General features: G+C 39.2%; 1 protein-coding gene across 1 annotated transcript in view; it reads left to right on the top strand.

The window, feature by feature from the left end:
• Positions 1-12,592, top strand: part of FBN2 (fibrillin 2) — a 213,084-nt gene that overhangs the window by 192,768 nt on the left and 7,724 nt on the right. Inside the window, exons 54-59 of the mRNA XM_075272282.1 lie at positions 847-969; positions 1,057-1,188; positions 1,847-1,972; positions 6,677-6,883; positions 7,827-7,952; positions 10,332-10,454. Coding sequence (XP_075128383.1) covers positions 847-969; positions 1,057-1,188; positions 1,847-1,972; positions 6,677-6,883; positions 7,827-7,952; positions 10,332-10,454 — 837 coding nt within the window. The remainder of the gene's footprint in view (positions 1-846; positions 970-1,056; positions 1,189-1,846; positions 1,973-6,676; positions 6,884-7,826; positions 7,953-10,331; positions 10,455-12,592) is intronic.

Genomic DNA, 12,592 nt, shown 5'->3' with positions numbered 1-12,592 from the left:
AAACCGAGCCGGCATGTGTATGAGTGTTTCGTGGGAAATACCTGTCATCCACCAGTTATAGAAGATCTATTGCCACCTTAAGGCCAGTATATATTGATATTTTATATAGATAATGTAGGACTTGGCCGTTAATGAATGATCTTGAATAATTTTCCATTTCAATGAAGCATGATATCAATGCTAGCATCCATCCAACCCGCCCCAGTAACTGATATTCCACGTTGGTTTTCTCCTCCCACTGCAAGACATGTCAGAAGTATTTTTTCAATATTTGGCTAGTAGAACTGTATCAAATATATCTTACTCCTACCCACTGTGCCAGCTCACTGAACTTGTTTTAGTTTCTTAGGCAAAAACAAGAAAATCAATATTAAAACTGAGAAACTGAGAAAACAGTTCCAATCAGGACTGCGTCAAAATTGGGACCAATTTTGGGTAGAGTTGGAGTCAAAATGGGGAAAAAAGTTACCTACTCAGGCTTCTAAATAAAATCATTAAAGTTTTTTCCACTTTCTAATAGTGATGGCATAAGCTTAGGATCGGACCATTGCCGATCTAATATTGATGGCCTATCCTAAGGAAAAGTATAATGCCTTTAATTATTTTAAATCATATTACACAATTATTGCTATTATATAATTATTTAGATACATAGTTTACTTTCCTAAGAATACAATCTGTATTGCTCCTGACTGACTATGGCAGTTTATGAAGGAGTTGTAGTCAGTGCAGGAGCAGGAGTTGGAGTCGGAATCAGACTACCGGAGTCAGCCATGGTTCCAATAAGTGTCCAATAGTACAATGACTATAACGGATAATGTATTTGGTTGTATTTCCTCCTTGCAGATATCAATGAATGTGCATTAAACCCACTGATCTGCGCATTCAGATGTATGAACACTTACGGTTCATATGAATGTACATGTCCTGTTGGATATGTTCTGAGGGAAGACCAGAAGATGTGTAAAGGTCAGTAAAATATTCATTTGTGGTTAAGTGAAAACAAGGAAATGGCTAAACCTGTAAATGTTAACCATCTTGTACTATCTTCTATAGATCTGGATGAGTGCTTAGAAGGATTCCATGACTGTGAATCCAGGGGCATGCTGTGCAAAAACCTCATTGGAACATTTATGTGCATTTGTCCTCCTGGAATGACTCGAAGACCAGATGGAGAAGGTTGCATGGGTAAGGACCTGGGCTCCAAATCTAATGGGTACTTGGAAAGGCTCCATGTCACAGGCATGCTGTGTAAAAACCTCACTGGAATATTTATGGACATTTTTCGTCCTGGAGAAACTTAAGGCTAAACAAAGAATTTTTCTTAGGTGAAGTTGTATGTATTCCATTTTTGGTAGTTGTTTACACTGAGCTTTTCAACCTATTGCGCTACATACATCAGACACATTCCTTCAGCTGTATTTTTTAATACTTTTATTTATACATGTTTCCACTAAAAGAATGATAGAAAGATGTATGAATGACTGTCTAGTACTATGGAAAACAGTATATGAAGGTTCTCTGTTGTTGTGTCTTATATAGAACCATTTTAGCCTGGAACTAACCGAGTGACGGCCACTGTAAATGAAGTTCTTAAGTCCAAGTTCTTAAATCTTAGTTGATATGTATTACATATTGCTTTGTATAGTGAGGACAGGGACAAAGGGCAACTAGAAAAAATATTAGTTCTCTACTATCATATAAATATCTATATCAATGTATATAACTGTATAACAAAGAAATATATCAATCATGCATGGCAATGGTGACCTAAAGCAAAGGAATTATGTTTTTGAAAACACTGCTTAATATTTCACTTTATTAATATTTTTCTGTCCTGGTCAAGATGAGAATGAATGTCGCACAAAACCAACCATCTGTGAAAATGGCCGTTGTGTCAATTCCATTGGCAGCTATCGATGTGACTGCAATGAAGGATTCCAACCATCACTTACAGGAACTGAATGCCTTGGTAGGAACAAATATTAAACTTATGCTGCTTGTATTTCAGCATATTATCAACATTATATAGTCCCAAAATATAGCACTTTACAGTCCATAGGGTTCATGTACAGACAAACTTATAGGAAAAACTCAAAAATTAAAATAGAATTATTATTATTATTATTATTATTATTATTATTATTATTATTATTATCATTATCATTATTTTCCTAATTTGTCTAGAAAATAACAAAATAAATATTGGGCAAAATTAGATCCAATAAAAGCACCTTTAAAAAATAAATTGAACATTTTGGTTTTGCCTTTACCATTGTGTAACGGTCCTGGTTATGCAATAGCCAAGCTAATAATATTATGCAGGGCTAAAAGAAATAGGACTCCACAATAGTCAGCTGTAACTTCATTACTCATAAAACTAACAGCCACAATAAAGTTGCCTTTGGAAACAAATCAGACCAAGTGATCCCTTGTCTAAATAATATTTCTAAATTGACATAATGTGAATATTGTGCTAAAGAAGTGGGGCAAATATTCTTCAACTCTGTTTTACTGAATGGTTAAGAAATAGAGATGAGCGAACAGTGTTCTATCGAACACATGTTCGATCGGATATCAGGGTGTTCGCCATGTTCGAATCGAATCGAACACCGCGTGGTAAAGTGCGCCAAAATTCGATTCCCCTCCCACCTTCCCTGGCGCCTTTTTTGCACCAATAACAGCGCAGGGGAGGTGGGACAGGAACTACGACACCGGGGGCATTGAAAAAAATTGGAAAAAGTCATTGGCTGCCGAAATCAGGTGACCTCCATTTTAGACGAATAGTGGATTTCAAATCCGGGTCATATGAGAATGTGAACTTTGTGACTATGAGACAGGGATAGCTGTACAGGCAGGGATAGCTAGGGATAACCTTTATTTAGGGGGGAATGTTATTAAAAATAACTTTTTGGGGCTCTATCGGGTGTGTAATTGTGATTTTTGTGAGATAAACTTTTTCCCATAGGGATGCATTGGCCAGCGCTGATTGGCCGAATTCCGTACTCTGGCCAATCAGCGCTGGCCAATGCATTCTATTAGCTTGATGAAGCAGAGTGTGCACAAGGGTTCAAGCGCACCCTCGGCTCTGATGTAGCAGAGCCGAGGCTGCACAAGGGTTCAAGCGCACCCTCGGCTCTGATGTAGGAGAGCCGAGGGTGCACTTGAACCCTTGTGCACCCTCGGCTCTGCTACATCAGAGCCGAGGGTGCGCTTGAACCCTTGTGCACACTCTGCTTCATCAAGCTAATAGAATGCATTGGCCAGCGCTGATTGGCCAATGCATTCTATTAGCCTGATGAAGTAGAGCTGAATGTGTGTGCTAAGCACACACATTCAGCTCTACTTCATCGGGCTAATAGAATGCATTGGCCAGCGCTGATTGGCCAGAGTACGGAATTCGGCCAATCAGCGCTGGCTCTGCTGGAGGAGGCGGAGTCTAAGATCGCTCCACACCAGTCTCCATTCAGGTCCGACCTTAGACTCCGCCTCCTCCAGCAGAGCCAGCGCTGATTGGCCGAATTCCGTACTCTGGCCAATCAGCACTGGCTAATGCATTGTATTGGCATGATGAAGCAGTGCTGAATGTGTGTGCTTAGCACACACATTCAGCTCTACTTCATCGGGCTAATAGAATGCATTGGCCAATCAGCGCTGGCCAATGCATTCTATTAGCGTGAACTGAGATTGCACAGGGGTTCTAGTGCACCCTCGGCTCTGCTACATCAGATTGCTACATCTGATGTAGCAGTGCCGAGTGTGCATCAGATGTGTAGTTGAGCAAAACTGACTCAGCACTGCTAAGTCTCTGCATTCGCATAGGAATGCATAGGCCAGCCTTCGGCCAATCAGCGCTGGCTCTGCGGGAGGAGGCGGAGTCTAAGGTCGGACCTGAATGGAGACTGGTGTGGAGCGATCTTAGACTCCGCCTCCTCCAGCAGAGCCAGCGCTGATTGGTCGAGTTCCGTACTCTGGCCAATCAGCACTGGCCAATGCATTTCTATGGGGAAAAGTTAGCTTGCGAAAATCGCAAACTGACAGGGATTTCCATGAAATAAAGTGACTTTTATGCCCCCAGACATGCTTCCCCTGCTGTCCCAGTGTCATTCCAGGGTGTTGGTATCATTTCCTGGGGTGTCATAGTGGACTTGGTGACCCTCCAGACACGAATTTGGGTTTCCCCCTTAACGAGTTTATGTTCCCCATAGACTATAATGGGGTTCGAAACCCATTCGAACACTCGAACAGTGAGCGGCTGTTCGAATCGAATTTCGAACCTCGAACATTTTAGTGTTCGCTCATCTCTATTAAGAAACCCTTCAATTCATGAGTAAAATTTTAGAATAGTAGTTTGAGAAGATGGTGGTCAATATATAATAATGAAGAGGGAATGGGAATCTGGGGAACCATGCTAAAGAGATTAAAAAGGAAAGCATGAGGGTTTTTTTTACTTTTGAACTATACTTTTGATGTCAGATTTTTATTGTGAACCTTGAAAATTTGCTTTAATATAATTTAGGTAAAGTTAGGTAAAGTTATACAATATGCAATGTGCTTATGCAGTGTTGGCCCTGAATTCTTTGGGCCCACCTTCCTCTATAGAGAATATGTACAAGTCCATGAGTCCAGAAACGTAAAGGAAATAAAGCCACTGTCAGGGTCCATTCACATGGAGGAAAATGGTGAGGAATTTGGTGTTGAATTTCAGCGCTGAAAAAAAGCCTCCCATTGACTTCAATGGCTTCCTTTTTCTGCTAGATTTTTTTCAGCAATGAAATTCCACACCAAATTCCTCACCGTTTTCCTCCGTGTGAATGCACCCTCACACTCTAACAGCAACTTATTTGCCATGGAACAAAAGGCTCATTATTAGAGATGAGCAAACAGTGAAATGTTCGAAGTTTGATTCGAGTAGTCGCTCAATACTCGACATCTCCGGTGTAGCAGCGCTGGCCGTGCGCTCAGCTTGGCTCATCTCTGGAGTAGCCGAGCTGAGCCCACGGCCAGCACTGCTTCATCTCTGGTGTAGCAGTGCTGGCCGTGTGCTCAGATCGGCTCATCTCCGGAGTAGCCGAGCTGAGCGCACAGCCAGCACTGCTTCATCTCCGGTGTAGCAGTGCTGGCCGTGCGCTCAGCTCGGCTCAGGAATCCTGACCAGATAGAGCCCCAAAGAGCTGTGTGAGTGACTTTCCCACCTAAATAAAGGTAATCCCTAGCTAACCCTGCCTGTACATCTGTCCCTGTCGCACAATCACATAGTTCACAGTCTCATATAACCGAATATTCAATCCACTGTTCGTATAAATTGGAGGTCACCTGAATTAGCCAGCCAATTACTTTTTCCGATTTTTTTGCAATGCCTCCGTTGTCATAGTTCCTGTCCCACCTCCCCTGCGCAGTTATTGGTGCAAAAAAAGCAACAGGGAAGGTGGGAGGGGAATCAAATTTTTAGTGAGTTTGTCACCTGGTGTTCGACTCGAATCGAACATCTCGAACAGCCTGATATCAGATCGAACATGTACTCGATCAAACGCTGTTCGCTCATCTCTAATCATTATTATTACCCCATATAAATTTGATGGTGCTGATCTTGGTGCAGCACCCTGTTTTGTAAATGAGAAAAGATGAGCAAACCAGTTGACAACAAACTGGATTCTGCAGAAACGTTTCAAAAACTGTGGGTTCAAATGAAGTTGAACCTTTTCCATATTGCCAGCTTAAATGGTGACTGCAATGTAAAAGCATTAAGAAAGCATAAAAAATGGATTGCATGGCTTCAGGGATCAGGCGGGCTTGCATCATAACACCAAAAGCAATTCTTAAGACAGGAAACAGGCAAGGATGAGGGACGAATATATACGTCAGAGGTCACTAATGATTAAAGGCATTTTAGAAAGCACAGGCAAAAAAAAAAGTCAGAGTTAATTTTGTGGTAAGAGATTAGAGAGATGGGGTCTCAGTCAGACTGAGAGAGATAGGAAATATTACACAGATAACACATTAATAGGACCGAGAAGAGCAGCCAGCAGCACAGACTGTGTATGTCAGTAAAGTTTTGTGCTGGTGTTGTTGTGCTGAAGCAAATACATCAATCTCAATTCTCAAAAATTTAAATTGAACCTGCACTAAGTGTTTAAGACCAAGAAAGAAAATTTTGTCACGCCACATGGCTCTCTCTCTCTCTCTCTCTCTCTCTCTATATATATATATATATATATATATATATATATATATATATATATATCGTGTAATTTGGCTAATTCTTACTTGACAAATGCCAAAATTGAGTGAAGTTATATACAATATCTCTCTTCCTATTATACTGCATACAATTGGTTCAGTAAAATTTGATCTGTTTTCCTTGACAAACGCCAAAAAAACTATCAAATTTTAAAAATTGTAAAATTTTGGAAAGTGCAGCATGTTATCAAACTGGCTACCATCTGTTATCCCATATCTGTTGCTGTCACTTTTGACATTTGTTTGTTCTAGAGCATTAGAAGTGGGTTAGACAGAGTCTTAGGAACCCTCATCCATGAATTTTAAATCACTTCCAAATTGAAACCAATTCAGAGAAAATTGAACTTTTAATCCAAAGCAGAACAAATTTTGAAAAATGTATTTATTTCTATAAATGTTATGTGCTTAATATATTATTTTTATGTTCTGCCTTCAGATACACGCCAAGGTTTCTGTTTCTCTGAAGTTCTACAAACAATGTGTCAGATGTCATCCAGCAGTCGTAACCATGTTACAAAATCTGAATGTTGCTGCAATGGAGGAAGAGGCTGGGGAAATCAATGTGAGCTCTGTCCTCTACCAGGCACCACTCAGTATAAGAAACTTTGCCCACATGGTCCAGGGTACACAACAGATGGCAAAGGTAATAAGTCACATTTTGTACATAAGTGTCACATTGGCATACACCTCCATTCATGAACAAATTGCCTTGTAGTCCCAGTGGTACAGCGCCGTAGGCATTCCATACTCAATTGACCACATTATTTTTATTCTGGCTCCATACAAATTGGAAGGTTTACAGAGTCACAAAACAGTATTTTGCCTGAACCATTACAGTCTGTTCACACTTCCAATTTTTCATTTTTTTAAGAATGTTTAATTTTTGTGAAAGTGATTGACATCAGATCTCATAGGAGCTACATTTACGCACAGTTTTTGCCAGATTTGTGAATATTCCTGACATGTTTTGTAGAAGTCTTACAGAGAATAGAGCTGTCTAAAGCCAAGGCCCACCGCGTTTTATAGTTCCTGCAAAGTGGAACCCATCCACACATTATGGGAAAATACACGCAGTGGACATGCTGTGATTTCCAAAACTGTTGCAGTTTTGGAAATCACAGCATGCCAATTATACCTACAAAAATACCAGCAGTCTCCCTATAGGTATAATTGAAGCAGAAAGTCCACAAAGAAAACTTCTGGGGACATTCTATGGAAAACCCCATTTAGCAGTCTCCTATAGCAAACTCCTATGGCACACAGAGCAAAGGGTGGAATTTCTAACTTTTTTAATTTTTTTTTTTTTTTTGTATATTAGGGTTCTTATTCTTTTACTGCATTTTATTTACACTAATAAAGCGCCATCACGTAATAAGTAAAACTGAAGAATGTCTTTTAAGATAAAAATAATGTTTGCAAATGAGAGTCGTATCTCTCTAGATATCACTTATTACTTTGTAAAATGTTTATATTTCCTATCTCTATTGTCTTTATGTGCAGTATATTGACATTGATTACTTATAACATAGGCTGTAATACGTCCTAAATGTACAATCTCATTTGTATGATTTCATCTATTTGTACAGATATTGATGAGTGTAAAGTGATGCCAAACCTGTGTCGCAATGGACAGTGTGTCAACAACATTGGCTCTTTTAGATGCTTTTGTAATTTTGGCTACACGACTGATATTGGAGGAACTTCATGTGTTGGTAAGATGCTTGCGAAATTGCACATAAGGCAGGGTTACAATGACTGGTATCATCTATACATAGATAAAACATGGACCGCCATTCACTGTAATTGATATGCACGCTTGTCTACTCCCTTTCACTGCACTATGACCTCTGCCCAACTCACAGAGCATGAGTAGAAAACTCTCCTATAGGCGTCATCTCCAGACTATTGTTTGTGTCTTTGGCTTGTGTGGATGATGTAAGAAATATCTCTAATTTCAGCTGATCATACAAGATGACTACCCCTATACACATGTACATAAACTAGAATAAAAAATGAACAATGAGAAAGTAAAAAACTATTATAGAAAAAAGAATATGTAAAACAATACATACTCAATGTACCACCAGTCTTTGTGAATTCCTTATATTTTTCAGTAAGGCAATAATTTAAGAGCATCCTCACAGTGAGTCCTATAAATTTCCATGTACAAAGTAACAGTTGAGTACGACCAACATTAGTTCATCTATAAAGACTCTTCAGGGCGAGAAGACATTAATATATTGCAAATATAGATGTAGCAAAGATTAAAAGAGCTGCCAATGTGACAATGTTTCAATGTAGTGAGCCATGGCCATTCTAATAAAGAAACAAAGAAAAATAATGGCAGAAAAAAGCCACATTGTTCAACCTTTTCTGCACTTGTATTATTCCCTTTTTATCTTAGAATAGACATATGCATATCACAGGCATATTAAGGTCACTTGCTGTAGATTTCCCAACTACATCTGCTGGAAGTTTGTTCTGAGCTTTAGCTACTCTTTCATTGAAATAATACCTCTTGACATTACTTCTGATTTCCTCCCCAACGACTCTCAGATTGTGCCCCCTTCTTCTGTTTAGTTTTTGTTTTAAATGAAAAAAAATCCTTCTTGATTTTATTTATATCTTTAACATATGTGAAGGTTTCAATAAGTTCTACCCTTTCCTTTCTTTCCTCAAAGCTATACAGATTATACAGATTACTGATATATTTTATATTTTATTTTAGACCCCCCAACACACACAATTTTTGTAGCTCCCCATTGCACCCAGTAGTACTAGGAGTGGTCTAAAGAACATTATTCCAGAGCTGATCTGTAGCGGCATCACGATAGATCTTCTTACTGCCTATATCGCCTATATAGCTGCACTGTTAACTCAATATGAAGCTGTCCAATATAAGAACCCCTACATCATTCTCTTCTGAAGTCCTGGTGAACACAGAACTGCCAATATAATATTCATACATTTGGAAACATTGAACTGCAATTTCTATTATTTAGACTATCATTCAGTAAAAAAGAGACCTTTTTTCACACCACAAACTCCTCCAGGTTTATCAACACTATCACACTTTTGCATCATTGGAAAACAGTCCTTTCCTATAAAACCTTCTTATTAGAGATGAGCGAACAGTAAAATGTTCAATATTCGATATTCGTTTCGAGTAGCCCCTCAATATTTGACTACTCGAATCGAATATCGAATCCTATTATACTCTATGGGGGAAAAATGCTCGTTTCAGGGGTAGGCAACATTCAATCAAATAGAACTTACCAAGTCCACGAGTGAGGGTCGGGCTGGATCCTCCGAGAAGTCTTCTCTGTGCAGCGTCCCCGCGGCATCTTCCAGCTCTGAATTCACTCTTTGACTGTAAGTCGGCCATTTTCTTGTAGCGCGGGCATGCGCAGTCGGCTCTGCCCAGGCCCGATGCCTGGCAGAGTGAATTCAGAGCCGGAAGACGCCGCGGAGACGCTGCATGGAGAAGACTTCTAAAGGTAGGAGAAGAACCAGCGTTGATTGGCTGACTGTATAGCATTCGGGCCAATCAACACTTGTTCTGCATCGAATTTTTCCATTTGAATAGCGAGTGGTACTCGATTGAGTACGAGTATTTCGAATACTGTAGTATTCGATCGAATACCTACTCGATCGAATACTACTCGCTCATCTCTACTTCTTATATGTCACCTACAAAAATGTCAAAAAAGAACACAACCGAGCACACATCCTTGAGGTACACCACTTGTGACTTGTCTACTACTATGGTATCTATTCATCAGCCAACACTTAGTGAGTAAACAGGTTATATTTACTTATTAAGTGTGTTAAGGTGATGTAATCTCATTAAGTTTACTCATTAGTATGTTTACAGTTTAGCTAGCATGCCATGGCAGTTCTTTTAAACTTTATTAGATCAGTATGCTGCATCTTTGACTCATTTGTGAAGCCCTAGACCTAAAGTAATTCAGCTAAGAGTTCCCTAAATAGTCTGCAAAAGTAAAACGATATGGGCATCTATCCAGCACAACCTGAAACACATTAAATGCCAAAATTACATATTAGTTTAATTTCTTTATACTGTTTTATAGACCTGGATGAGTGCTCACAATCCCCCAAGCCATGTAATTTTATCTGTAAGAACACAGAAGGCAGCTACCAGTGTTCCTGTCCTCGAGGTTATATTCTTCAAGAGGATGGAAAAACATGTAAAGGTGAGTACAGAAGATGCAAGTTACCAGGATTGCCAAATTAATAGGGCTAATAGTGCAACATTAATATAAATCACTACTATTACTATTCACTACTGATCAATGTTTGGGTGACACTGTTATATAATAACTGGTACATAGAAGTTTGCTTGCTTTAGTTTATTACCTTGTGGATTTCTTTTATCTTACTTACCACTGCTACCACTACTACAACATTACGCTTTGGGTTGATTAGAATTCAGCAGATTAAGAAGTAATTTTAAAGCTTTTTTAGTCCTAATTCACTTAACACTGAAGAGAAGAAGGCTTAATGGATGCTTGCTATGCACTCAAGGGATGTTTCTTATTATTATAGCAATATGCTTAGATATTAATTTAAAAAAGAAAAAAAGAAAAATATGCAAATGTAAAAAAAAACATATAAAATGGCATATATATAAAGAATTGTGTATAAAAAAAGCAAAGAAAAAAAAAGCAAAGATTATTTGAATAACCTGAAAAAAGGTTATAGCTTTCAGCTTCTGCACATGATCTGTGTGCATACTGCTATGCATGCCCCTTCTTCATACGGACTCTGCCGCGGGGTCTGTGGTGCAAGACTCCCTCCCGATTTGGCCCATGCATTCGGGCCTAATCCAGAGCGGAATGCCGAGATGGGATGCTGGTGCACTTCATTGGCATTCCATCGCAGCTAACTGCACAATATATTCACTCACGGAATCCATTTTTCGCCGTGTGAACATACCCTAAGAGCTGCTCTTCATTGAGGGTTAAGAAGCTGTTTTTCTTCTGTAACTGGAGCTAATATGTTAAAATGCCTATTATGGTCTTAATTGAAGGTCAGTTATGTATAAGAAATACTAAAATAAAGCTAAGGAAAAAAAATAAAGAAAAAAAGAAGGACACTACCATAACCAAATCACTAACCTGGCCCCAGCAACACAAAACTATTTTTGACCTACATAAAAATGACTGTAACAGAAAAAAAAGCATGCTAAAATAAAAAATTACATAAAATTAAGCAAAATTATTTGAATCATCTGAATGAAAAAAACCAAAGTGGTGAAAAAACCAAGTGGTTTAGAAATGAAGTGGTTAAGAAGATGAGTTACAAATGCTGCAGCAAGAGTAATACAATAATGACATCTCTCAGTAAGTGTAAGGCCTCATAGACATAACACTAGAGATGAGCGAACACTGTTTGGAACAGCCGTTCCAAAAAGCACACTCACAGCACGCTCCCATAGAAATGAATGGAAGCGGCCGGCACGCGGGGGGTTAAGCGACCGGCCGGCGGCAAAGCGTACGTGCCAGGTGCTTCCATTCATTTCTATGGGAGCTTGCTGTTCGGATCGGCTGATCCGAACAATGTTCGCTCATCTCTACATAACACTATTATACTTATAGCTCTTGGCAAGTTCTGATTTGCATAGTAATATGGCACCAGTAGAATTCATCTCTACCAGAGTTCAATGCCAAACAGAGGCATAGAATTCTTTCTTTGTGGCAGGTTTTGGATTATGCCATACTATGTAGATTTTCTCCACTAGAAGTAGGGAGGCAGACTTACTAATAAACCTGGCCTTACTCCACGTTTATTGATTGTGTTAGACACATTGTTATGGCTCTTTCCACAAGTGGATGTAGTAAAAAGAGGGTGGAGCAAAGACGGTTTTAACCATAGGGCAAGCGGCATACTTGCACCAGGCCTATGGCAGGCAGGGGGGCTCTCAGTGGGACAGTAGTGGTGCATCCAGATTTCAACCTTTTTTGCGTCCTCAGGATGCAGATACAGTTGAATACAATGGTGGAGTACAGAGATATAGCTGCCCATAAGGGGCCTAGATATATTTTAAAATGCATTAAAACATGTGAAGAGGAACAGAAAAGTGGTTAGTTTGGGATGCAAAACTTTGTCATATTTTTGGGTATGTATTACACCAACAAATAGATTGTGTAAATTGGCCATATAGGACATGCCATATTTATCATCTGGCATTAGACATTTTGCTAAATCTGTACCAGTTTTAGACAGTCTAGTCTAATTTTGCATTGTCTAAATATTATAGACTGAGTTGGTAAATCTGCCCCATTGTTTTAGGAAGGATTACTTGCATAATATAGCACCAAACTGTGTCACA

This window comes from Leptodactylus fuscus, chromosome 1, assembly GCF_031893055.1.
Source record: "Leptodactylus fuscus isolate aLepFus1 chromosome 1, aLepFus1.hap2, whole genome shotgun sequence".
Lineage (NCBI taxonomy): Eukaryota > Metazoa > Chordata > Amphibia > Anura > Leptodactylidae > Leptodactylus > Leptodactylus fuscus.
This window is presented reverse-complemented; position numbering and strand designations above follow the sequence as displayed.